At 43.6% G+C, this 23,376-nt stretch overlaps 1 protein-coding gene across 1 annotated transcript; it reads left to right on the forward strand.

The window, feature by feature from the left end:
• The first annotated feature begins 820 nt into the window (after positions 1 to 820).
• LOC129840631 (melanophilin-like) lies at positions 821 to 21,610 on the forward strand. Its single transcript, XM_055908642.1, has 15 exons — positions 821 to 976; positions 2,088 to 2,238; positions 4,559 to 4,780; positions 8,671 to 8,783; positions 10,845 to 10,889; positions 11,093 to 11,154; positions 11,253 to 11,363; positions 11,465 to 11,585; positions 11,749 to 11,942; positions 13,855 to 13,941; positions 16,363 to 16,581; positions 20,061 to 20,222; positions 20,474 to 20,527; positions 20,635 to 20,683; positions 20,779 to 21,610. The coding sequence occupies exons 2-15, from the start codon at positions 2,141 to 2,143 to the stop codon at positions 20,823 to 20,825; spliced, it is 1,584 nt and encodes a 527-aa protein (XP_055764617.1). The 5' UTR covers positions 821 to 976; positions 2,088 to 2,140; the 3' UTR covers positions 20,826 to 21,610.
• Positions 21,611 to 23,376: the final 1,766 nt, after the last annotated feature.

Genomic DNA, 23,376 nt, shown 5'->3' on the forward strand with positions numbered 1-23,376 from the left:
TTGCTGTACACCATGTATTTTTCTTTTCTTAAACTTCAAATGAACTACAAGTTGTGTATTTCCTGCATTGCAGGAAAGTTCTCTTGCAACAGGGTGATCAGATTAAGATCTTACATCTGTATCCTGTCCTTTGACCACCACAATAAGTTGCCATCAAATACAGGGGAAAGGAAGCAAGTTTCCAGAAATGAAGTCTTCCTGACTGGGTAATGTGCCCTCTTCCCTCTGTGTGGACAGCCAGTGCTATCTTTCTGCTGCTAAGGGCACCTTTCTCCAGCACACTGTCAACAATAGAGGCCTTCATGTTGTTGATGCTCTATTTAATGGTTGTAACTTATCACTGTTCAGAATAGCTTTTCACACCGAGAGTGCAGTGAGAGTGCAGTCACCAATGTGCAGTGAGAGGTACAAATAGGATTATGAGTGAGTGAAACTCATGCCGAGAAGTTTAGTGAGTATGATAGCAACACAAGGTGTCAGTGGTCTCTATTGAAACAGGTAGAATAATGCAGACATTTAATTAAGTGATAAAGCTCGAGAAGTGTTTGGAGGATATATTGGCACGGGTGTTGTTAGGCTCGAGACGAACTCTTCAGTGTCGTTATTCATTTTTCAGGAAAAGATTTTTTTTCTAATAGCTGTACTCGTATTTAACCTGTTGGGGAAAACATACTTACTGATATGATGTTATTTTGGTATCTTTTGGGGGCTACTGCCATCCGAGGCTCTTACATCAGTATTCTATGACTGAATTAAAACTTGGCGAAAATACAGGCCTGTTTTGACCTGTTACTTAGTTGTTAAAACTCCTTGGAGTTGGAGGAGGGGTGAAACGCTCGCTCATCCTCTCTTTTGTGTGAGACTCAGAGCATGTGATGAACAACCGACTTCTTCAGGCCATTCGCAAATGTGTTGCCTCAACTCCAGGGAATTAACAACTGACCTCACAGCTGTCTGCTCTGCGCTGGGCGTAAAGGTAATTCATCATATTAATATGCTAAATCAAAGATGATTGTTATTGTAGCATACGTGATTTAATTGACGTGCAATGTATTTTTCTTTAGAAAAGTAAGTACAAGAAAATGTATAAACATGAATTCGAAAATCTATTCATATGCTGCTTTTTAAATCAATCTGGTGATATATTCTGGTTGACTAGACTGACCGCTGGCTGCACTCACAGTAAAACAATGTTAAGATGAGTGGTCAGTCTAGTCAACCAGGCTAATCTGGTCCACCCTGTGGAGTAAGTGGACATTTACCAGGGGTGTCAATGTATCCTTATGTTGTGTTGGCTTGGGTACATGGGTGATAGACCTTCGGGATTCTCACTAGTTTTGGTTACTTTACAGGGACCATATTCTCACTAGTTTTGGTTACTTTACAGGGACCATATTCTCACTAGTTTTGGTTACTTTACAGGGACCATATTCTCACTAGTTTTGGTTACTTTACAGGGACCATATTCTCACTAGTTTTGGTTACTTTACAGGGACCATATTCTCACTAGTTTTGGTTACTTTACAGGGACCATATTCTCACTAGTTTTGGTTACTTTACAGGGACCATATTCTCACTAGTTTTGGTTACTTTACAGGGACCATATTCTCACTAGTTTTGGTTACTTTACAGGGACCATATTCTCACTAGTTTTGGTTACTTTACAGGGACCATATTCTCACTAGTTTTGGTTACTTTACAGGGACCATATTCTCACTAGTTTTGGTTACTTTACAGGGACCATATTCTCACTAGTTTTGGTTACTTTACAGGGACCATATTCTCACTAGTTTTGGTTACTTTACAGGGACCATATTCTCACTAGTTTTGGTTACTTTACAGGGACCATATTCTCACTAGTTTTGGTTACTTTACAGGGACCATATTCTCACTAGTTTTGGTTACTTTACAGGGACCATATTCTCACTAGTTTTGGTTACTTTACAGGGACCATATTCTCACTAGTTTTGGTTACTTTACAGGGACCATATTCTCACTAGTTTTGGTTACTTTACAGGGACCATATTCTCACTAGTTTTGGTTACTTTACAGGGACCATATTCTCACTAGTTTTGGTTACTTTACAGGGACGGACCATCTCTGTTTTGCTGTAGAGTACTGGTTCATATTCTCCATAACCATGGACCTGACCGCGCTTTCAGACGACGAGGCCAAGCATGTCTGGGAGGTCATACAGAGAGACTTCACCCTCAGGAAGATAGAAGAAGAGAGACTGGGGTCGGTCACCTTTCAATAAGGTTCAATATCATATTTCAGAGGTTTATTGAGAAAATATTAAATTGAATCAATGTTGAAGGGTGGAAGGCTTGGATGCGTTTTTCAATAGCATATCTGACATAACAAACTCCTTGTCTGTATGTGACATATATAATCATGAAGTCTTACGCTGGCAGCATTTAGGACTCTACAACAATAGATACTTATTGTCTGTCTTTTATCTGAATGCCAACACTATAGATTCCATACGAGTCGATCACACTGAGTTCCTCAGCGATCTATACATTAGCCATATGTTTTCCACAGTGTGTGTGTGTGTGTGTGTGTGTGTGTGTGTGTGTGTGTGTGTGTGTGTGTGTGTGTGTGTGTGTGTGTGTGTGTGTGTGTGTGTGTGTGTGTGCTTTCACACACTGTGGAAAACAGGCTTCAGGAATGTAAGTGTGAAACAGGCCTGCTGTTGTGAGTCAGCTCATCACAGAGATCATGGCTAAGTCACAAGGCCCGTTCTGCCTGTACTGTGTCCCAGGGAAAACAAGTCGCCAGGAGGCCTATTCTCTCTGGGACACAAAGCCTCCTCTGTCTGTCTTCCTCATCTTGTCATACTCTTAAAGGAAAATAGACTTCCTGTCAGACATCACTTTATTTTATTCACAAACTGTCACAAGGACATTGTGTAAAATGTTCTTGATAAATGATGTAATGTAGTCCCTGCTAAAACTGACCAAAACAGAACAGAATGGTACATTATACGTGTGATTCTGCACGCATGATTCCACAGAGCCAGTCTTAAACTGATTTATTATAATCCATGGAGTTAACAGGGACTTAATGTTATCTTCTTAATGGTATATACTAATCTACTGTATACTGATTTAATGTTATATACTAATCTACTGTATACTGATCTAATGTTATATACTAATCTACTGTATACTGATTTAATGTTATATATGCTATCTAATGCTATCTACTGTATACTGATTTAATGCTATACACTAATCTACTGTATACTGATTTAATGTTATATACTAATCTACTGTATAATGATTTCATGTTATACACTAATCTACTGTATAATCATTTAATGCTATATATGCTATCTACTGTATACTGATTTAATGTTATATACTAATCTACTGTATAATCATTTAATGCTATATACTAATCTACTGTATAATGATTTCATGTTATACACTAATCTACTGTATAATGATTTCATGTTATACACTAATCTACTGTATAATGATTTAATGTTATATACTAATCTACTGTATACTGATTTAATCATATACACTAATCTACTGTATACTGATTTAATGTTATATACTAATCTACTGTATACTGATTTAATGTTATATATGCTATCTAATGCTATCTACTGTATAATGATTTAATGCTATATACTAATCGACTGTATACTGATTTAATGTTATATACTAATCGACTGTATAATGATTTAATGTTATTTACTAATCTACTGTATAATGATTTAATGCTGTATATGCTATCTACTGTATACTGATTTAATGTTCTATACTAATCTACTGTATACTGATTTAATGTTATACACTAATCTACTGTATAATGATTTAATGTTATATACTAATCAACTGCATAATGATTTAATGTTATAAACTAATCTACTGTATAATGATTTAATGCTATATATGCTATCTAATGCTATCTACTGTATACTGATTTAATGTTATACACTAATACACTGTATAATGATTTAATGTTATATACTAATCAACTGCATAATGATTTAATGTTATAAACTAATCTACTGTATAATGATTTAATGCTATATATGCTATCTAATGCTATCTACTGTATACTGATTTAATGTTATATACTAATCTACTGTATACTGATTTAATGCTATACACTAATACACTGTATAATGATTTCATGTTACATACTAATCTACTGTGTACTGATTTAATGTTATATACTAATCTACTGTATAATGATTTAATGCTATATAGTAATCTACAAATTTTTATCCATCTTTTTTTTTAAACTGCATTGTTGGTTAGGGGCTCGGAAGTAAGCATTTCACTATAAGGTCTACACCTGTTGTATTCGCCGCATGTGACTAATAACATTTGATTTGATATATACTAATCTACTGTATAATTATTTCATGCTTTATACTAATCTACCGTATGATTTCACACTTCTCTATGGCCTCCCCTCCCCTCTTCTCTTCTCCTCCTCTCCCCTCTTCTTCGCTCTTCTCCTCCTCCCCTCCGCTCTCTTTCTCCTTCTCCTCCTCTTCTTTCCCTCCCCTCCCCTCCTTTCGTCTCCTCTCCTCTAGGGACCTAAAGACTAAGATAGAGAAGGAGGACACTAAGATTGAGCTGCTGGGTACTCAGACCACCCTGGTAGACTCTCACTGTATCCGCTGTCTGCAGCCCTTCAAGTTCCTGGTCAACAGTAAGCGTCAGTGCATAGACTGTAAGATGTACACCTGCAAGGCATGCAGCCGCTACAACAAGAAGGATCACGGCTGGGTGTGCGACCCCTGTCGTATGACAAGGTGGGGGCCCGTGGGTGTCAAGGTCTCCTGAACACACAGCATTAAAGGAATCTCCTGAACACATAGTAATAACAGATGGGTTTGGAAAACTGACCAGGTCTTGAACCCAGATCGTCTGTATCATTATGAAGCTTCAGGCAGTCAGAGAAGAGGGCCAACTCTTAGAAGGATAGTAATAATATATAGTTAGAGAAGAGGGCCAACTCTTAGAAGGATAGTAATAATATATAGTTATAGTAGGGCCAACTCTTAGAAGGATAGTAATAATATATAGTTAGAGAAGAGGGCCAACTCTTAGAAGGATAGTAATAATATATAGTTATAGTAGGGCCAACTCTTAGAAGGATAGTAATAATATATAGTTAGAGAAGAGGGCCAACTCTTAGAAGGATAGTAATAATATATAGTTAGAGAAGAGGGCCAACTCTTAGAAGGATAGTAATAATATATAGTTAGAGAAGAGGGCCAACTCTTAGAAGGATCGTAATAATATATAGTTAGAGAAGAGAGCCAACTCTTAGAAGGACAGTAGTAATATAGAGTTATAGTAGGGCCAACTCTTAGAAGGCTAGTAATAATTGTGAGAGGACCAAGTAATTGGGCGTCACTCTAAAGCGGGAAGGTGGAACAAACGAGCCAGGAGTAGGTTTTCTTGATTGAACACAGTTCTCTATTGAGGGCATTCGGTCAACACAAACACTCCAACATGATCAATAAAATTCTCCCAAGGAAAAAAACATACATCTTCTTCTCCAGATCAAACAGGAACACAATACGATTATCTTTAAACTACAACAAAAGTCACGGGCTTGTCACCGTCTTAGTGGTTCTTCATGGATAGCTCCTCTGTCTCGGTGGCCATCTTCCAGAGATAGTATTTTCCACTCCCTGCTGGTTCCACACTCTCTCTTATAGGGGAAGGAGAATATCTCATTAGTACCGTCAGCTATGCTTGATTGCCTCTGGTTACCTTGTCTCCCATGCCTTGTTGAGCTACTATCCGTCAGCCCAGCCTGCCCTCTGGTGGTCCTTCCACATACCTTCCCCCTCAGGACCGAACCGGAGGGTCGGGCGCCAGACGCACCGTCTTGGTCTCGTCGGGACAGCGCGTCTGCATTCCCGTTCCTCGATCCGGCCGCGTGGATGACATGGAAAGAGAACGGTTGTAAAGCCAGAAACCATCTGGCTATTCTGTTGTTATTGTTTCTCTTACCAGCCATCCACGTGAGGGGTGCATGGTCCGTAACTAATGCAAACCTCCGACCCAGTAGGTAGTACCGGAGAAAATCGAGGACCCACTTAATGGCTAAGGCTTCTTTCTCTAAGGTAGCATATCTCTGTTCCCGATCGCTGAGCTTCCTACTTATGAAGAGAATCGGCTTCTCTGCTTCGCCTTTACCCTGAGCTAGTACGGCCCCGAGCCCCGTATCCGAGGCGTCGACCTGCACAATGAACTCTTGTGAGAAGTCCGGAGCCTGTAGGACGGGATCCGAACACAGGCCATCTTTTAGCAATTGAAAGGCCTCTTCCATCTCGTCTTTCCACTCTACCTGGTTTGGCAAGTTTTTATTGATGAGGTTTGTGAGGGGATTGGCAATGGTTGCATATCCCGGGATAAAACGGCGATAATATCCCGTTCTCCTTAAGAAGGCCCGAACGTCCTGCTTGGTCCGGGGTCGAGGCCAGTCCCGAATTGCCCTGGTCTTCTCTGCCTGTGGGCGTATTTTCCCATTCCCCACGGTGTACCCCAGGTATTCCGCTTCAGGCAGGCCCAGGCAAAATTTATTTGGATAAGGTCAACCCTGCCCCAAACTCACGAGCACCGCCCGTAATCGCAGGAGGTGAGAACGATTGTAAAGATAAGAGATAGTATTTTTCCACTTCCTGCTGGTTCCATACTCTCTATTATAGGGGAAGGAGAATGTCTCATTAGTACCATCAGCTGTGCTTAATTGCCTCTGGTTACCTTGTCTCCCATGCCTTGTTGGGCTACTATCCGTCAGCCCAGCCTGCCCTCTGGTGGTCCTTCCACATAATATATAGTTAGAGAAGAGGGCCAACTCTTAGAAGGTTAGTAACAATATATAGTTATAGTAGGGCCAACTCTTAGAAGGATAGTAATAATATATAGTTATAGTAGGGCCAACTCTTAGAAGGATAGTAATAATATATAGTTAGAGAAGAAGGCCAACTCTTAGAAGGATAGTAATAATATATAGTTATAGTAGGGCCAACTCTTAGAAGGATAGTAATAATATATAGTTAGAGAAGAGGGCCAACTCTTAGAAGGATAGTAATAATATATAGTTAGAGAAGAGGGTCAACTCTTAGAAGGATAGTAATAATATATAGTTAGAGAAGAGGGCCAACTCTTAGAAGGAGGGTAGTAATATATAGTTATAGTGGGGCCAACTCTTAGAAGGATAGTAATAATATATAGTTAGAGAAGAGGGCCAACTCTTAGAAGGATAGTAATAATATATAGTTATAGTAGGGCCAACTCTTAGAAGGATAGTAATAATATATAGTTATAGTAGGGCCAACCCTTAGAAGGATAGTAATAATATATAGTTATAGTAGGGCCAACTCTTAGAATGATAGTAATAATATATAGTTAGAGAAGAGGGCCAACTCTTAGAAGGATAGTAATAATATATAGTTAGAGAAGAGGGCCAACTCTTAGAAGGATAGTAATAATATATAGTTATAGTAGGGCCAACTCTTAGAAGGATAGTAATAATATATAGTTATAGTAGGGCCAACTCTTAGAAGGATAGTAATAATATATAGTTAGAGAAGAGGGCCAACTCTTAGAAGGATAGTAATAATATATAGTAAGAGAAGAGGGCCAACTCTTAGAAGGATGGTAATAATATATAGTTAGAGAAGAGGGCCAACTCTTAGAAGGATAGTAATAATATATAGTTAGAGAAGAGGGCCAACTCTTAGAAGGATAGTAATAATATATAGTTAGAGAAGAGGGCCAACTCTTAGAAGTATAGTAATAATATATAGTTAGAGAAGAGGGCCAACTCTTAGAAGGATAGTAATAATATATAGTTAGAGAAGAGGGCCAACTCTTAGAAGGCTAGTAATAATATATAGTTAGAGAAGAGGGTCAAGAGTCCTGTTCAGGTGACATGGTCAGGAAACTATTCTATCTCTATGGGGTTCATATTGAGACTGGAGTGACTCTCCCAGCTCTATGGGGTTCATATTGAGACTGGAGTGACTCTCCTAGCTCTATGGGGTTCATATTGAGACTGGAGTAACTCTCCTAGCTCTATGGAGTTCATATTGAGACTGGAGTGACTCTCCTACCTCTATGGGGTTCATATTGAGACTGGAGTGACTCTCCTAGCTCTGTGGGGTTCATATTGAGACTGGAGTGACTCTCCTAGCTCTATGGGGTTCATATTGAGACTGAAGTGACTCTCCTAGCTCTATGGGGTTCATATTGAGACTGGAGTGACTCTCCCAGCTCTATGGGGTTCATATTGAGACTGGAGTGACTCTCCTAGCTCTATGGAGTTCATATTGAGACTGGAGTGACTCTCCTACCTCTATGGGGTTCATATTGAGACTGAAGTGACTCTCCTAGCTCTATGGGGTTCATTTTGAGACTGGAGTGACTCTCCTAGCTCTATGGGGTTCATATTGAGACTGGAGTGACTCTCCTACCTCTATGGGGTTCATATTGAGACTGAAGTGACTCTCCTAGCTCTATGGGGTTCATATTGAGACTGGAGTGACTCTCCTAGCTCTATGGGGTTCATATTGAGACTGGAGTGATTCTCCTAGCTATGTGGGGTTCATATTGAGACTGGAGTGACTCTCCTAGCTCTATGGGGTTCATATTGAGACTGAAGTGACTTGTGTTTACCTTGCAGGGTCCTGAAAATCGGAACGGTGGGATGGTACCATGACAACGTGCGCACCCGTTTCAAGCGCTTCGGCAGTGCCAAGGTGATGAAGTCTCTTTACAAGCGACTCAACGGAGAGGGTGGGTTCTTTTTGTTTGATTATTGATTCATTGTGCATACTTCTAAATGTAAGCCCATGTTACAGTTGTGGTTGTTGTTGAGACGTGTCCAAGTGTCACATTTTGGTCACCAAATGATCAGTAGTGTGACACATGGCTGGCTGTAATGAAGAGTCACATGGTAGGGCCTGTACTTGACATCGGGGTGACATGCCCATGCTATGATGACAAATGGTCACCACTGGCAGCTGGTGGGAGGAGCTATAGGAGGACGGGCTCATTGTAAACGGAATGGTATCAAACACATCAAACATATAGAAACCACCTGTTTGACTCCGTTCCATTGATTCCATTCCAGCCATTACAATGAGCCTGTCCTCCTATAGCTCCTGCCACCAGCCTCCACTAATGCTCACATGTAGCGTTCTAGAACTGGGAACAGTGTTCTAGAACTGAGTGGCTGTTGTCTGTTCGTTATTCTAACAGTTCTCTTGACCCACACCTCAAAAGTTTGGACACACCTACTCATTCAAGGGTTTTTCTTTATTTTTTACTATTTTCTACATTGTAGAATAGTGAAGACATCAAAACTTTGAAATAATCTGGAATCATGTAGTAACCAAAAGTGTTAAACAAATCAAAATATATTTTAGATTCCTGCCTTGATGACAGCTTTGCACATTCTTGGCATTCTCTCAACCAGCTTCACCTGGAATGCTTTTCCAACAGTCTTGAAGGAGTTCCCACATATGCTGAGCACTTGTTGGCTGCTTTTCCTTCACTCTGAGGTCCAACTTATCCCAAACCATTTCAATTCGGTTGAGGTCAGGTGATTGTGGAGACCTGGTCATCTCATGCAGCACTCCATCACTCTCCTTGGTAAAATAGCCCTTACACAGCCTGGAGGTGTGTTTTGGGTCATTGTCCTGTTTAAAAACAAATAATAGTCCCACTAAGGGCAAACCAGATGGGATGGCGTATTGCTGCAGAATGCTGTGGTAGCCATGCTGGTTAGGTGTGCCTTGAATTCTAAATAAATCCCTGTCAGTGTCATCAGCAAAGCACCCCCACGCCATCACACCTCCTCCATTCTTCACGGTGGAAACTACACATGCGGAGATCATCCATACACCTACTCTGCGTCTCACAAAGACACTAAGATTGGAACCAAAAATCTAGAATTTGGACTCATCAGACCAAAGGACAAAATTCCACCGGTCTAATGTTCATTGCTCGTGTTTCTTGGCCCAAGCAAGTCTCTTCTTCTTATCGTTTAGTAGTGGTTTCTTTGCAGCAATTTGACCATGATGGCCTGATTCACACAGTCTCCTCTGTACAGTGGATGTTGAGATGTGTCTGTTACTTGAAATCTGTGAAGCATTTATTTGGGTTGAAATTTCTGAGGCTGGTAACTCTGATGAACTTTGCAACTCTTATGAACTCTGCAGCAAAGGTAACTCTGGGTCTTCCTTTCCTGTGGCGGTCCTCATGAGAGCCAGTTTCATCATAGTGCTTAATGGTTTTTGCGACTGCACTTGAAGAAACTTTCAAAGTTCTTGAAATTTTCCGGATTGACTGACCTTCATGTCCTAAAGTAATGATGTCCTGTCATTTCTCTTTGCTTATTTGAGCTGTGTTTCCATAATATGGACTTGGTCTTTTACCAAATAGGGCTATCTTCTGTATACCACCCCTACCTTGTCACAACACAACTGATTGGCTCAAACGCATTAGGAAGGAAAGGAATTCCACAAATTAACTTTTAACAAGGAACATCTGTTAATCGAAATGTATTCCAGGTGACTACCTCATGAATGAAGCTGGTTGAGAGAATGCCAAGCATGTGTAAAGTTGTCATCAAGGCAAAGGGTGGCTACTTTGAAGAATCTCAAAAAATATAATATATTTTGATTTGTGGTTACTACATGATTCCATATGTGTTATTTAATAGTTGTGATGTCTTCACTATTATTCTACAACGTAGAAAATAGTAAAATAAAGAAAAATCATGGAATGAGTAGGTGACTGGTACTGTCTATATAATTATTAGTAACAGAATATCACTTCTCTCTGTCTTCACAGGCGCTCGTCGTGACAGTGACACACAAAGCATGCCTGATATCCGCAGTAAGTAGAATAGATGAAGGCAATGGGAAAAATATATAAATATTTCAACATACCTGAAAACTGCTTAGCCCCGTGGTACTTTTGCATATCATAACGGAGTTGACAACACCAGCATAAGCACTATGATATGCAAACGTAACACGGGGTTACCCAATTTGAGAAGAAAAAAAAGTCACCCCTTCTTCTCCCTCTCTCCCCTGTAGATGATAGGTACAATGGTCATGATGAGGACTATGCAGAAGCAGAAGCTCAGCGATACAAAACGGTAAACAGTTTCTCCTCTCAATGTCGTTCTCGAGAACCTGGATATCATATCCCAGACTCACTACTTCTCTTTATGTCTCCATCCTGTTGTTTTGTCAGATGCGAAAGAACAAGCGCCTGCTCTCTGTTCATCCCATGGACTTGGATGTGGATATAGAAGAGTATTTTCCACCCCACTCTCGCACTCACTCTCGTCGACAATCCTACCAGGTAGACGGACAAAACTCTCCTGGTTTCTACTAGCCAAAAGTAGTGCATTGTGGGAATAGGGGGTTATTTGAGATTGTGACGGTTATGTCACCTCTGTACAGCAGATCCAGGAGGAGCGAAGCGGTGGTCACCGGGGTGACACGGAGTACATGGACTCCATGCAGCAACAACAACATCGCATGAACCGTAGGAAGAGCCTGGATAGGTACAACATGCGCCCTGGTAAGCAACAAGCACACACACTCCCACACACACTCCCACACACAGACATTCAATCAGAGCTGGTTAGTTTGCAATGTAATGGCATTACAATACTACAACAACAGTAATCTCACGCCAAACGGACATTTTCTAATATAACCTGAGCTAAAGCGATGGTCCTCAGATGATGGGCAGTATGGGATGGTGCGTGCCCGCTCCCTGTCCAAGATCAGCTCCTCTATGAACCGCCAGCACTATGTGGACACGTCAGAAGAGGAGGAGGGAGGGCGCAACATGTACCAGACCCCCTATCGCCGACGCCCTTCCTACAGCCGAGTTGGCTCTCACGAGAACCTGCAGGTCCCAACACAGCCACCGGTAGGGTGTGTGGTTCTGTGTGTTTGTAAGAAAGAGAGAGTGAAATAGAGCTGAAACAGAGATGAGACAGATGACGTCTCTCTACACTATTAAACTACCCTGACATGAGACAGATGTATTGTATTGGTCTCACCTCCCTCCTTTCCTGTCATTTTGAATTGGTCTCACCTCACTTGGTCTCACCTCCCTCCTTTCCTGTCATTTTGAATTGGTCTCACCTCACTTGGTCTCACCTCCCTCCTTTCCTGTCATTTTGAATTGGTCTCACCTCACTTGGTCTCACCTCCCTCCTGTCCTGTCATTTTGTATTGGTCTCACCTCACTTGGTCTCATCTCCCTCCTCTCCTGCCATTTTGAATTGGTCTCACCTCACTTGGTCTCATCTCACTCCTCTCCTGTCATTTTGTATTGGTCTCACCTCACTTGGTCTCATCTCACTCCTCTCCTGTCATTTTGAATTGGTCTCACCTCACTTGGTCTCACCTCACTCCTCTCCTGTCATTTTGTATTGGTCTCACCTCACTCCTCTCCTGTCATTTTGAATTGGTCTCACCTCACTTGGTCTCATTTCACTCCTCTCCTGTCATTTTGTATTGGTCTCACCTCACTTGGTCTCACCTCACTCCTCTCCTGTCATTTTGAATTGGTCTCACCTCACTTGGTCTCACCTCACTTCTCTCCTGTCATTTTGTATTGGTCTCACCTCACTTGGTCTCACCTCACTCCTCTCCTGTCACTTTGTATTGGTCTCACCTCACTTGGTCTCACCTCACTCCTCTCCTGTAATTTTGTATTGGTCTCACCTCCCCTGGTCTCATCTCACTCCTTTCCTGTCATTTTGTATTGGTCTCACCTCACTTGGTCTCACCTCACTCCTCTCCTGTCATTTTGAATTGGTCTCACCTCACTTGGTCTCATCTCACTCCTCTCCTGTCATTTTGAATTGGTCTCACCTCACTTGGTCTCACCTCACTCCTCTCCTGTCATTTTGTATTGGTCTCACCTCACTCCTCTCCTGTCATTTTGAATTGGTCTCACCTCACTTGGTCTCATTTCACTCCTCTCCTGTCATTTTGTATTGGTCTCACCTCACTTGGTCTCACCTCACTCCTCTCCTGTCATTTTGAATTGGTCTCACCTCACTTGGTCTCACCTCACTTCTCTCCTGTCATTTTGTATTGGTCTCACCTCACTTGGTCTCACCTCACTCCTCTCCTGTCACTTTGTATTGGTCTCACCTCACTTGGTCTCACCTCACTCCTCTCCTGTAATTTTGTATTGGTCTCACCTCCCCTGGTCTCATCTCACTCCTTTCCTGTCATTTTGTATTGGTCTCACCTCACTTGGTCTCACCTCCCTCCTTTCCTGTCATTTTGTATTGGTCTCACCTCACTTGGTCTCACCTCACTCCTCTCCTGTCATTTTGTATTGGTCTCACCTCACTTGGTCTCAACTTACTCCTCTCCTGTCATTTTGAATTGGTCTCACCTCACTCCACTCCTGTCATTTTGTATTGGTCTCACCTCACTTGGTCTCACCTCACTCCTCTCCTGTCATTATGTATTGGTCTCACCTCACTTGGTCTCACCTCACTTGGTCTGACCTCATTCCTCTCCTGTCATTTTGTATTGGTCTCACCTCACTTGGACTCACCTCACTTGGTCTCACCTCACTCCTCTCCTGTCATTTTGTATTGGCCTCACCTCACTCCTCTCCTGTAATTTTGAATTGGTCTCACCTCACTTGGTCTCACCTCACTCCTCTCCTGTCATTTTGTATTGGTCTCACCTCACTTGGTCTCACCTCACTCCTCTCCTGTCATTTTGTATTGGTCTCACCTCACTTGGTCTCACCTCACTTGGTCTCACCTCACTTGGTCTCACCTCACTCCTCTCCTGTCAATGTGGTACAGGTCAATGCGCTAAACAAGCGCATGTCAGCCATAGAGAGTCTCCTGAACCGGCTGGAGTCCAAGATGACTCTACCCCCCGACGATGAGGTAAGAAAGGGTTAAAAACCTTACTACTGCTCTCCTAACAGAGCTCCTAAAAGAGCTTTGTATTGCTCTCCTAACAGAGATTCTTACCGCTCTCCTAACAGAGCTCCTAACAGACCTTCCTACTGCTCTCCTAACAGAGCTCCTAGCAGAGCTTCCTACTGCTCTCATAGCAGAGCTCCTAGCAGAGCTTCCTACTGCTCTCCTAACAGAGCTTCCTACTGCTCTCCTAACAGAGCTCCTAACAGAGCTTCCTACAGATCTCCTAACAGAGCTTCCTACTGATCTCCTAAAATAGCTTCCTACTGATCTCCTAACATAACTTCCTACAGATCTCCTAACAGAGCTTCATACTGTTCTCCTAACAGAGCTCCTAACAGAGCTTCCTACTGATCTCCTAACAGAGCTCCTAACAGAGCTTCCTACTGATCTCCTAACAGAGCTTCCTACTGATCTCCTAACAGAGCTTCCTACTGATCTCCTAACAGAGCTTCCTACTGATCTCCTAACAGAGCTTCCTACAGATCTCCTAACAGAGCTTCCTACTGATCTCCTAACAGAGCTTCCTACTGATCTCCTAACAGAGCTTCATACTGTTCTCCTAACAGAGCTTCCTACTGATCTCCTAACAGAGCTTCCTACTGATCTCCTAACAGAGCTTCCTACTGATCTCCTAACAGAGCTTCCTACTGATCTCCTAACAGAGCTTCCTACTGTTCTCCTAACAGAGCTCCTAGCAGAGCTTCCTACTGCTCTCTTGGCAGAGCTCCTAGCAGAGCTTCCTACTGCTCTCCTAACAGAGCTTCCCACTGCTCTCCTAACAGAGCTTCCTACTGCTCTCCTAACAGAGCTTCCTACTGCTCTCCTAACAGAGCTTCCTACTGCTCTCCTAACAGAGCTTCCTACTGCTCTCCTAACAGAGCTCCTAACAGAGCTTCCTACAGATCTCCTAACAGAGCTTCCTACTGATCTCCTAAAATAGCTTCCTACTGATCTCCTAACATAACTTCCTACAGATCTCCTAACAGAGCTTCATACTGTTCTTCTAACAGAGCTCCTAACAGAGCTTCCCACTGATCTCCTAACAGAGCTCCTAACAGAGCTTCCTACTGATCTCCTAACAGAGCTCCTAACAGAGCTTCCTACTGATCTCCTAACAGAGCTTCCTACTGATCTCCTAACATAACTTCCTACAGATCTCCTAACAGAGCTTCCTACTGATCTCCTAACAGAGCTTCCTACTGATCTCCTAACAGAGCTTCCTACTGATCTCCTAACAGAGCTTCCTACTGATCTCCTAACAGAGCTTCCTACTGATCTCCTAACAGAGCTTCCTACTGATCTCCTAACAGAGCTTCCTACTGTTCTCCTAACAGGGCTCCTAACAGAGCTTCCTACTGATCTCCTAACAGAGCTTCCTACAGCTCTCCTAACAGAGCTCCCTACTGATCTCCTAACAGAGCTCCCTACTGATCTCCTAACAGAGCTCCCTACTGATCTCCTAACAGAGCTTCCTACAGCTCTCCTAACAGAGCTTCCTACAGCTCTCCTAACAGAGCTTCCTACAGCTCTCCTAACAGAGCTTCCTACAGCTCTCCTAACAGAGCTTCCTACAGCTCTCCTAACAGAGCTTCCTACTGATCTCCTAACAGAGCTTCCTACAGCTCTCCTAACAGAGCTTCCTACAGCTCTCCTAACAGAGCTTCCTACTGATCTCCTAACAGAGCTTCCTACAGCTCTCCTAACAGAGCTTCCTACTGATCTCCTAACAGAGCTTCCTACAGATCTCCTAACAGAGCTCCTAACAGAGCTTCCTACAGATCTCCTAACAGAGCTTCCTACAGCTCTCCTAACAGAGCTTCCTACAGCTCTCCTAACAGAGCTTCCTACTGATCTCCTAACAGAGCTTCCTACTGATCTCCTAACAGAGCTTCCTACTGATCTCCTAACAGAGCTTCCTACTGATCTCCTAACAGAGCTTCCTACAGCTCTCCTAACAGAGCTTCCTACAGCTCTCCTAACAGAGCTTCCTACTGATCTCCTAACAGAGCTCCTAACAGAGCTTCCTACTGATCTCATAACAGAGCTTTATCTTTCTTGGAATAATCATATTAAAGAGAATCACAGGGGTTCATCAAAGGGTAACTTGTTAGCTAACTCTGGCCTTAAAACCTGTTGTTGCCCACCTTGAGTTGGGCTCATTTTCATTACAACTCCTCCTTGTTGAATTTCTCCATAAGACATAAGCCATTCAACTCCTAAACATTCAAGTCTTAAACTGACAGGAATCTAGATGAACTGACCCCAACCCTGTTTCTGTCCACCTGGAATAAAGTCAGGAAACGGCCCAGAACAGAGTTCACTGGAGATGCACTGTTGAGGCTCCAGGTTGCACTAGTAAGTCAATCCTGTTTCTATTCACAGGCGACGTCCCCGACCGCTGCACAGATAGAGGAGGAGAAGCTGAGGAGGAAGCTCAGCGAGCTGGCGGGGAACATCAGTGTTCCCTCCTCCGACGAGGAAGCAGGAGGGGGGAAGAAGACCCCTTTATTAAAGAGGGCCGCTGTGAAGAGTAACCTCCCAGTCCTCCCCCTGGAGCCCCTCAGCTCCTCCAGCGATGAGGGGCCCACTGAAGCTCAGCAGGTGAGTTTTGGCGGTCCTGTTACCCTGTTACATCTCAGACACACACCAAAAAGCTGTAGCGGAGGTGATAGGATCCAACCAATGATGTGTATAAACCCTGGATTGCGGATGCTATGTAATGGCCAATGAGAGGCTTTGAAGCCACCTGCCGCCATATTGGTACTCTTCCATAGGAGAACTACATAGGAGAACTCTTCCATAGGAGAACTACATAGGAGAACTCTTCCATAGGAGAACTACATAGGAGAACTCTTCCATAGGAGAACTACATAGGAGAACTCTTCCATAGGAGAACTACATAGGAGAACTCTTCCATAGGAATTAATGGCATTCTACAGTATTTCAATAAAATGTTTCAAGGACAAAAGAACATGTATTTATGTATTTCTTTGTTGTAGTGGGGACAGTATCATTAGTACAACAACAACAAATATTTTAAGGAATATATTTTGTATTTTTATGTTCAGTTCACATAATATACACTGCTCAAAAAAATAAAGGGAACACTTAAACAACACAATCTAACTCCAAGTCAATCACACTTCTGTGAAATCAAACTGTCCATTAGGAAGCAACACTGATTGACAATAAATTTCACATGCTGTTGTGCAAATGGAATAGACAAAAGGTGGAAATTATAGGCAATTAGTAAGACACCCCCCAAAAAAGGAATGGTTCTGCAGGTGGTGACCACAGACCACTTCTCAGTTCCTATGCTTCCTGGCTGATGTTTTGGTCACTTTTGAATGCTGGCGGTGCTCTCACTCTAGTGGTAGCATGAGACGAAGTCTACAACCCACACAAGTGGCTCAGGTAGTGCAGTTCATCCATGATGGCACATCAATGCGAGCTGTGGCAAAAAGGTTTGCTGTGTCTGTCAGCGTAGTGTCCAGAGCATGTAGGCGCTACCAGGAGACAGGCCAGTACATCAGGAGACGTGGAGGAGGCCGTAGGAGGGCAACAACCCAGCAGCAGGACCGCTACCTCCGCCTTTGTGCAAGGAGGTGCACTGCCAGCGCCCTGCAAAATGACCTCCAGCAGGCCACAAATGTGCATGTGTCTGCTCAAACGGTCAGAAACAGACTCCATGAGGGTGGTATGAGGGCCCGACGTCCACAGGTGGGGGTTGTGCTTACAGCCCAACACCGTGCAGGACGTTTGGCATTTGCCAGAGAACACCAAGATTGGCAAATTCGTCACTGGCGCCCTGTGCTCTTCACAGATGAAAGCAGGTTCACACTGAGCACATGAGCATATGTGACAGACGTGACAGAGTCTGGAGACGCCGTGGAGAACGTTCTGCTGCCTGCAACATCCTCCAGCATGACCGGTTTGGCGATGGGTCAGTCATGGTGTGGGGTGGCATTTCTTTGTGGGGCCGCACAGCCCTCCATGTGCTCGCCAGAGGTAGCCTGACTGCCATTAGGTACCGAGATGAGATCCTCAGACCCCTTGTGAGACCATATGCTGACACATGCACATTTGTGGCCTGCTGGAGGTCATTTTGCAGGGCTCTGGCAGTGCACCTCCTTGCACAAAGGCGGAGGTAGCGGTCCTGCTGCTGGGTTGTTACCCTCCTACGGCCTCCTCCACGTCTCCTGATGTACTGGCCTGTCTCCTGGTAGCGCCTCCATGCTCTGGACACTACGCTGACAGACACAGCAAACCTTTTTGCCACAGCTCGCATTGATGTGCCATCCTGGATGAACTGCACTACCTGAGCCACTTGTGTGGGTTGTAGACTCCGTCTCATGCTACCACTAGAGTGAGAGCACCGCCAGCATTCAAAAGTGACCAAAACATCAGCCAGGAAGCATAGGAATTGAGAAGTGGTCTGTGGTCACCACCTGCAGAATCACTCCTTTTTTGGGGGTGTCTTGCTAATTGCCTATAATTTCCACCTTTTGTCTATTCCATTTGCACAACAGCATGTGAAATTTATTGTCAATCAGTGTTGCTTCCTAAGTGGACAGTTTGATTTCACAGAAGTGTGATTGACTTGGAGTTACATTGTGTTGTTTAAGTGTTCCCTTTATTTTTTTGAGCAGTGTATATGTGTGTTTCTTCCCAATTGGTGGTTAGTCTTGTCCCATCATTGCAACTCCCCTACGGACTTGAGAGAGGTGAAGGTCGAGAGCCATGCGTCCTCCGAAACACGACCCTGCCAAGCCGCACTGCTTCTTGACACACTGCTCGCTTAACCCGGAAGCCAGCCGCACCAATGTGTCAGAGGACACACCGTACACCTGGCGACACGAGTCAGCATGCATGCGCCCAACCCGCCACAAGGAGTCACTAGAATGCAATGGGACAATGACATCCCGGTCGGCCAAACCCTCCCCTATCCCGGACGACGCTGAGCCAATCATGGGTCTCCCGGTCACGGCCGGCTGCGACACAGCCTGGGATTGATCCTGGTTCTGTAGTGACGCCTCCAGCATTGTGATGCAGTTCCTTAGACAGCTGCGCCACTCGGGAGGCCCCACATAATGTCATTTAAACGTATGCATGAAAGTGTCTGTAATAGAATATACTTGTCAAAAGCCAATGTAGACATTAATAAGCGCAGGGGGAGTACCAAAATGGCTGTACGGTGGCTTCAAAACAACACCCCCTATCAGTCATCTAGGGTTTACATAATTGGATCCAACCAGGGACCTCTCGCAAGCAGAGTTAACATCTTAAAACAATCCTTAACACCCTTTCCAGCACTAACACTTACACTTGTCTTTTCTCACTCGCACTTTGCTGATAGCTGCTTTACTGAGGAAAAGTTGGACTTACTATGACTGTGATATGTGGTTGCACCAACTGTCAGTCCCTCTGGATAAGAGTCTCTGCTAAATGACCGCAATGTCAATGTAAATGTCTTCACCATTAGACCAAGACAAAATCCTTGTGGTCTCAGGGTGACATTTGGGCTAGCAAGTCTCAGGCAGGACTACCTGATCGCGAAGGTGGGATTCCAAATCACCTTCTCTACATGTAGGAGACGTAGGTCATTTCCCACCGGCTAATTTCTGTTCCCTTACATGGCTTTCAGAGATCCACCGCGGCGGCCCTCTGTGACATCACCAAAGAGTTTCTAAGAACCATTAATGCCGCTGAAAGCGCAATGAACGAGTACTTCCCCTCAATAACGTCTAATGACAGCCCCATGATAATTGACGTGGCTGACGTAAGGAAAGCAGCTGAGTCTTACAGAGAACTTGAGGAAAATGTAAGCTTAAAAATCACACTCCTCTTTTCCTCCCAAGCAATCATAATCCAATCAAAATAGCTGTGTGAAGTGTAGGTCTAGGGCTAAGCCTGCCTTTTGTTTAAAGCATGCGGAGAGAGGTCTTGTGTTGTCTTAAAGCAGAGATTCGCTTTGTATTCCAAGCCGTCTAGTCTGGAAACTGTTACCTTGCTAATGGTGTTTGGTTAGCAGCTCATCTGTAAGGGTGCATTTGTGGTGGTTGTTCTGTGCCCTGTTCCAGGTGTACATGACCTCAGGGAAGTCTTTTGACCTGGAGAAGAAGCTGAGGCATCTGGAGCAGAGTGCCAAGAACCGCTTCGGAGGGGCCACAGACTCGGAGCTCTCTGACCTGGAGGACGTGGTGGCCCTGACTGCACATCGGGTCCAGAGCACTGAAAGTGAGGTAGGTGACGAGGCTCTACTGCGGGTTCTACTGAGCAGGCTTTCTACTCAACAGGGATGTGCTGTACGGACTGAAAAGCACACCGCCAACTGTAGCTTTCCAAGAAACATTGTAGCCTACAGGGATGCATGAAGAAAGAACAATAAAACACTGGAGCTCATTTAGTTGACATGTCTATTATTTACAGATAACTTGGTTTTCTTCAGAGGGGGTATAATTTGTACTGTGTCTTTTCATTCCTTCTCTCGTAGGTGTCTGATTTGGAGAACAAGCTTGCTGCTCTAAGTGCCTCAGGGAAGAAAAAGGTGATTATGTTGTGCACGTCACTAATTCTCTTCAGCCCCTCTTGGGCTCGCTTCGATGCTTATTGTTGTCGCATGCTGTTGTCTCAAACAACTCTTCTATCTGACAGATATCAGGTTCGCAGAACAGGAAAAGGTTTAACCAAGACTTCCCCACAAGTAAGGCCCAAAGCATATTGTGATGCCCCTAATATGTCGTCTTTCAGTCCTGACCAACTGTTCTCATGACCTTCTCCTCTTGTTTCCACCATCAGAACCCAGCAACGGCTCAGGATCCCAAAGGAAATACAATCACATGTAAAGGACTGTATGACGAATAAGCCCGATGATACTGTATGTATTATCTTAGTGACTGAAATATACCTTAAACCGTATCTGTCACTGATCCACTGTGTATCTGATGTCACTCTCATATCCACATTGTTACAGTATGTTAATGGTATATCCACACCCACAATGCACAGCAGTTATGTGCTGTAAAAGCAGGCTATACCATAGCTATGTTCAATGCAAGAACAACCCTGGTTTACTGCCTGAGAATCAGACGCATTCTGAAGGATCCTCTCAGTCTCAATGTATCTGATGTCTAAACTCATGAGAGGATCCGATGTGATTGGGTAAAAGGGCAATTTGTGGGAAAAAAATATCAGAATTGGGCTTCCTGCTGCAAAACAGTCTAAGTTTCCTGATTTAAAAAATGAATCTGTGCCATATAGGCCAAAAGTGACTTTCTGTGTTAAAATGGAGTTTGATTAGTGAACACTAGTAAAGTGTTAGTTACTGTACACTATCATGACCTCGTCTAATAATGACCTTTTGGGTTCCATGGGATTCTGAGAAACAAGCACCACAACTTACTATCTTACATTACCAACCGTGTTCAATTCAAATAACTGAGTGTCTGTTACTTAATGTCTTAGTAAATATCTTTCTGAAAAAGAACAGTGAAATGATGCCTTGACACTGACCAGACAAATATTATATGAAATAACAAGTTATCTAGTCTGGATAATGATCTTTGTCTTTTCTCAATTCATATAAAAAAAGATGTTTGAAACCATTTTCAAGACAATTATAAATATTGCAGTAGGATGAATATATATATATATATATATATATTGTATCATTTGAAAAGCTGCAGTGTATTATGCTGTCACTGGGCTTCTGCATCTAATAAATTGTATCACATCAACTGTTGAGTGTTTGAGTGTTTCTATTCTGAGAGGATCTTAACATACACTACAGGTAAGAAGGCCCGCTCTGCCCAACCCATATTGGTATAGTGATTGCAGGCAGTTTGCAGGCAGATTGCTGCCACCTAGTGACACAGCGTTTTCACATTCATATTATTTAACATTATTGCTTAGCCAATCATGGTAGTTTTGAGATCCTGTTAGCATAGCATTCTCGACCGTGGATGAGGAAAAAACATTGTCTTCAACATACTGTGGCAAAGCATTGCCAAGGATTTTCATTGATGTTCAACCAAGTCCATGTTTAAGATGTCAATTGTTATTCTGGTGAACGAGCGCACTTGACATAATGATCACAGGGTATTGCAATAATTAAAAATATAAATTGTAGCACTTTTTAAACAAACACGTGTACTTTTAAGATTCCGATTAGACTGTAATAACATATCAATGACACTAAAAACATAAATTAAACTGTAATACCATATCAATGCACTCCACACTGCCCTTTCCCACCTGGACAAAAGGAACACCTATGTGAGAATGATATTCATTGACTACAGCTCAGCGTTCAACACCATAGTGCCCTTAAAGCTCATCACTAAGCTAAGGACCCTGGGACTAAACACATCCCTCTGCAACTGGATCCTGGACTTCCTGACGGGCTGCCCCCAGGTGGTAAGGGTAGGAAACAACACATCCGCCACGCTGATCCTCAAAACGGGGGCCCCTCAGGGGTGCGTGCTCAGTCCCCTCCTGTACTCCCTGTTCACTCATGACTGCACGGCCAGGCACGACTCCAACACCATCATTAAGTTTGTTGATGACACAGCAGTGGTAGGCCTGATCACGGACAACGATGAGACAACCTATATGGAGGAGGTCAAAGACCTGACCGTGTGGTGCAAGGACAACAACCTCTCCCGCAACGTGATCAAGACAAAGGAGATGATTGTGGACTACAGGAAAAGGAGGACCAAGCACGCCCCCATTTTCATCGACGGGCTGTAGTGGAGCAGGTTGAGAGCTTCAAGTTCCTTGGCGTTCACATCACCAACAAACTAACATGGTCCAAGCACACCAAGACAGTCGTAAAGAGGGCACGACAAAACATATTCCCCTCAGGAGACTGAAAAGATTTGGCATGGGTCCTCAGATCCTCAAAAGGTTCTATAGCTGCACCATTGAGAGCATCCTGACTGGTTGCATCACTGCCTGGTATGGCAACTGCTCGGCCTCCGACCGCAAGGCACTACAGAGAGTAGTGCGTACGGCCCAGTACATCATAGGGACCAAGCTTCCTGACATCCAGAACCTCTATACCAGGCAATGTCAGAGGAAGGCCCTAAAATTTGTCAAAGACTCCAGCCACCCCAGTCATAGACTGTTCTCTCTGCTACCGCATGGCAAGCGGTACCAGAGTACCAAGTCTAGGTCCAAGAGGCTTCTAAACAGCTTCTACCCCCAAGCCATAAGACTCCTGAACAGCTAATCAAATGGCTACCCAGACTATTTGCATTGCAACCCCCCCACGCTGCTGCTACTCTCTGGTATTATCTATGCATAGTCACCTTAATAACTCTACCTACATGTACATATTACCTCAATTAGCTCGACACTGGTGCCCCCGCACATTGATGACTCTGTACCAGTAGCCCC

The sequence above is a fragment of the Salvelinus fontinalis genome, chromosome 41, assembly GCF_029448725.1.
Source record: "Salvelinus fontinalis isolate EN_2023a chromosome 41, ASM2944872v1, whole genome shotgun sequence".
In the NCBI taxonomy this organism is placed as follows: Eukaryota; Metazoa; Chordata; class Actinopteri; order Salmoniformes; family Salmonidae; genus Salvelinus; species Salvelinus fontinalis.

What these genes read in the sequence shown, in the direction of transcription:
- LOC129840631 (XM_055908642.1), top strand. Translation starts at nt 2,141, where the DNA reads ATGGACCTGACCGCGCTTTCAGACGACGAGGCCAAGCATGTCTGGGAG. An exon ending in ATAGAAGAAGAGAGACTGGG is followed by an intron (nt 2,239 to 4,558) that starts GTCGGTCACCTT and finishes CCTCTCCTCTAG; the next exon opens with GGACCTAAAGACTAAGATAG. An exon ending in AAGCATGCCTGATATCCGCA is followed by an intron (nt 10,890 to 11,092) that starts GTAAGTAGAATA and finishes TCTCCCCTGTAG; the next exon opens with ATGATAGGTACAATGGTCAT.